Below are 2,968 nucleotides of genomic sequence, written 5' to 3'. Positions count from 1 at the left end.
CCCCTGTCTGAAAGAAAGTGTTCTTCTATCGACCCTTACTGAAAGAAAGTGTGCTTCTGTCGACCCTTACTGAAAGAAAGTGTGCTTCATTTCTGTATAATATATATATAGCTCTCCATCAGAAACTGCGACAAAAAAAAATATTTTTTATGCTTTTAAAATTTCAAATTTATTAACAGATATATGTTCACGATTCTTTAAAATTCGTTTACATCTTCAGGCTTAGAAAAAATGAAAAAACTATTAGACAACAGGAACTAAAGGGGCTGCAACGGAAGGCTCAACAACAGCTGGGGCCGATGATGAAACGGGAACAGCTGCGGTAGTAGATGGTGCCAAGGTGGGTGGCATTTGCCAACCGAATTGATTACGAATGAAGGTGTCCAATTGAACAGTGTCGATACCATTCATTTGCAAAGCAGATGCTACACGTTGAGCTTCGGGCATTGCAATAACACGTTCATACACCGGTTTCAAAGCCATCAAACGATTCCAGAATTGAGTGAAAATACCATTTTGTGTTATCTTCATGTTGATGTGCATACGAATCATTTGTTCAGGATAATACAGGAGGAATTCATTGACAAATCCTTGCCAGCCGAAAACAGTATTGGCCCAAAATGGTGTGGGATTGATTATTGACATAAGTTCTTCAGATTCTTCCAACTGGAATTCACCACCAGACAACATAATTTGAGCTCTCACCCATGAAAGGAAACCCAAAACTTCAGGTTGAGAACGGAAACGCATATAGGTCATATAGGCATCCTGGGAATTGATGATGCGCACAAAAGCTTGGAACTGGGCATCGTTGAGCAAGTAACGGGCCATTAGTTGACGGATTTGAATGGGGTTAATCATTGTCATAATTTCAGTTAAATCCTGAGCCATTGTGGGTGCTGGTGGAGGAGTGGGAATCACAGCAACTGGTCTTTTTGGGTTGGCTAACTGGGCCATTGAGCCCATGCCACAGAATACAATAATCGCCAAAACCGCTATACACTTCATGGTCGTTTAATTTTCGTATATCGAATACTATTATCCAAATGGTCCATGTTGATGCTTATATACCTAAATTTGTAGCTTTTTTTGTGATCCAAATGTAAGGGGTCTTATCAGCCAAAAATTTTCAAGATAAGATAAAAGGTTAAATTTTTTGTTTAGAAATGTCGTGTCAGCAGTTATTATTTTTACGGATATGTCAGTTAAATCTTAAATGGCTCTTGTGTTGTTGTTTTTTTCGTTATTTTCCAAGAATGTTTACGCAGATCAGTATTAGGGTGATGACATTCCGATGTTTTTTTTCTCAAAAAATATTTAATTCCCATGTACGAATGAATGTACTTTTGCCTATTAATAACATTTAGTTTCTATTACTCCTGGGATGTAGCCACATTATCCTACAGAAATGTTTAAAATTCGGTATATAGTCTTCGTTGGCGTTGTACGACAATCCTGCAAAGAATTGTCGGTAAAGGTCCACGTTTTGATGTAGCCCCTTTAGATAGGTAGTATTCGATCTGTGTATAAATCAAGTCTACAGAGAATTGTGGAGGGTACTACGATACCGCTCGATGTGAAGTCTTTTAATGTATTAGTCTACTGTAGTGACTCTTACTTGGAATTTCGTATTCTCAATGGGCAAAAACGCTCCAAGAAGGAAATTATCAATATAGGTTCTTATTTTGGAATATTCCCAATAGGAAGGTACCTCCAGATTTTACTAGGGCGAAGTAGTATTCTTTCCATTTGATCCAACCGTGCGATATTTGTTTCTATAGTAATATGTGTGGAGCCAAATTATGGTCAAAGGGCGGAATTATGGTCCACTCGATGAAAAAACCTTACCAGTTCATTGCTCATCCTACAAAAATTTGTAAAAATCGGATCTAAATTTATTACATATATTCGTCAATTAGACATGGCGGAAGAGCTTAAGGTAGAAACACAATGATATTTGTTGCTTGCTTGACGCTCAATTTCAAGTAAATGAATAAAGACCAGGTACTTACTTACTTAGCTGGCCCATTACAGAACATTTATTCCATAGACCGAACTAACAAAAGATCTCCAATTCTCTCTGTTTAGTGCTTCGCTTTCTGGAATACCCCGCCTTATCATCTCTTCATCCACTTGTTTGCGCCATCTATTTTTTGGCCTACCAATTCTGCACGCACCGCCATGTGGCCCGAATTTACACGCCTTTTTAGCAGGTTCATCATTGTTCATTCTTATTATATGGCCTATCCAACGCAATCGCCGCATCTCGATACGTTTAACTATATTGATGTCGTTGTATAGCAGATACAGCTCGTGGATCATACGACGTCGATATTCACTGTCAACGCAGATTGGCCCGTAGATCTTTCGGAGAATTTTTCTCTCAAACACGCCAAGCACTGCCTTATCTGCTTGCGCAAGTACCCACGCTTCGGAACCATACATCAGCATTGGTAGTATCAGTGTTTTGTAAAGCGTTATTATTGTTTGACGAGTTGTGGCTTTGTTTTTGAAGTGCTTACTTAAGCCAAAGTAGCATCTGTTCTTTTTATTTCACAACTGATGTCGTTTGTTGTGTTTACGGCGGTGCAGAGGTATATGAAGTCTTTTACTACCTCAAAATTATAGGAACCAACTTCAACAGTCGGTCCGATCTCAATGGACGCATTGCGCGTCGACACCATCGACTTGGTATTCTCGCCGTTTACCGCCAGACCCACTTTAGTAGATTCTCCCTTGACCTTTATAAATGTATCGGTTACTTCCTTTACTGATCGTCCCATGATGTCGATATCATCAGCATAAGCAAGTAACATGTGACTATTGGTGTAGATTGTGCCACTTCTTTTGACGTTTGCCTCTCGTATAACCTCTTCTAGCAGGATGTTGAAAAGATCACACGAAAGGCTGTCTCCTTGCCTGAAACCTCTTTTGGTACAAAACACTTCGGAGAGGTTCTTTCCTATTT

The 2,968-nt window shown here is 39.3% G+C and overlaps 1 protein-coding gene across 1 annotated transcript; it reads right to left on the bottom strand.

The window, feature by feature from the left end:
• Window positions 1-243: 243 nt before the first annotated feature.
• LOC141403019 (uncharacterized) lies at window positions 244-1,131 on the bottom strand. The gene has a single exon (XM_073985152.1). It carries the CDS (start codon window positions 1,006-1,008, stop codon window positions 244-246), a length of 765 nt encoding a protein of 254 aa, XP_073841253.1. The 5' UTR covers window positions 1,009-1,131.
• Window positions 1,132-2,968: the final 1,837 nt, after the last annotated feature.

This window comes from Musca autumnalis, unplaced genomic scaffold (genome assembly GCF_047663935.1).
Source record: "Musca autumnalis isolate F117 unplaced genomic scaffold, ASM4766393v1 scaffold_4, whole genome shotgun sequence".
NCBI classification, from domain to species: domain Eukaryota; kingdom Metazoa; phylum Arthropoda; class Insecta; order Diptera; family Muscidae; genus Musca; species Musca autumnalis.
Note: the sequence above shows the minus strand (reverse complement) of the source record. Positions and strands in the feature narration are given on the sequence as shown.

Excerpts from the sequence above, each read along its gene's own strand:
- LOC141403019 (XM_073985152.1), bottom strand. The coding sequence starts at position 1,008 with ATGAAGTGTATAGCGGTTTTGGCGATTATTGTATTCTGTGGCATGGGC.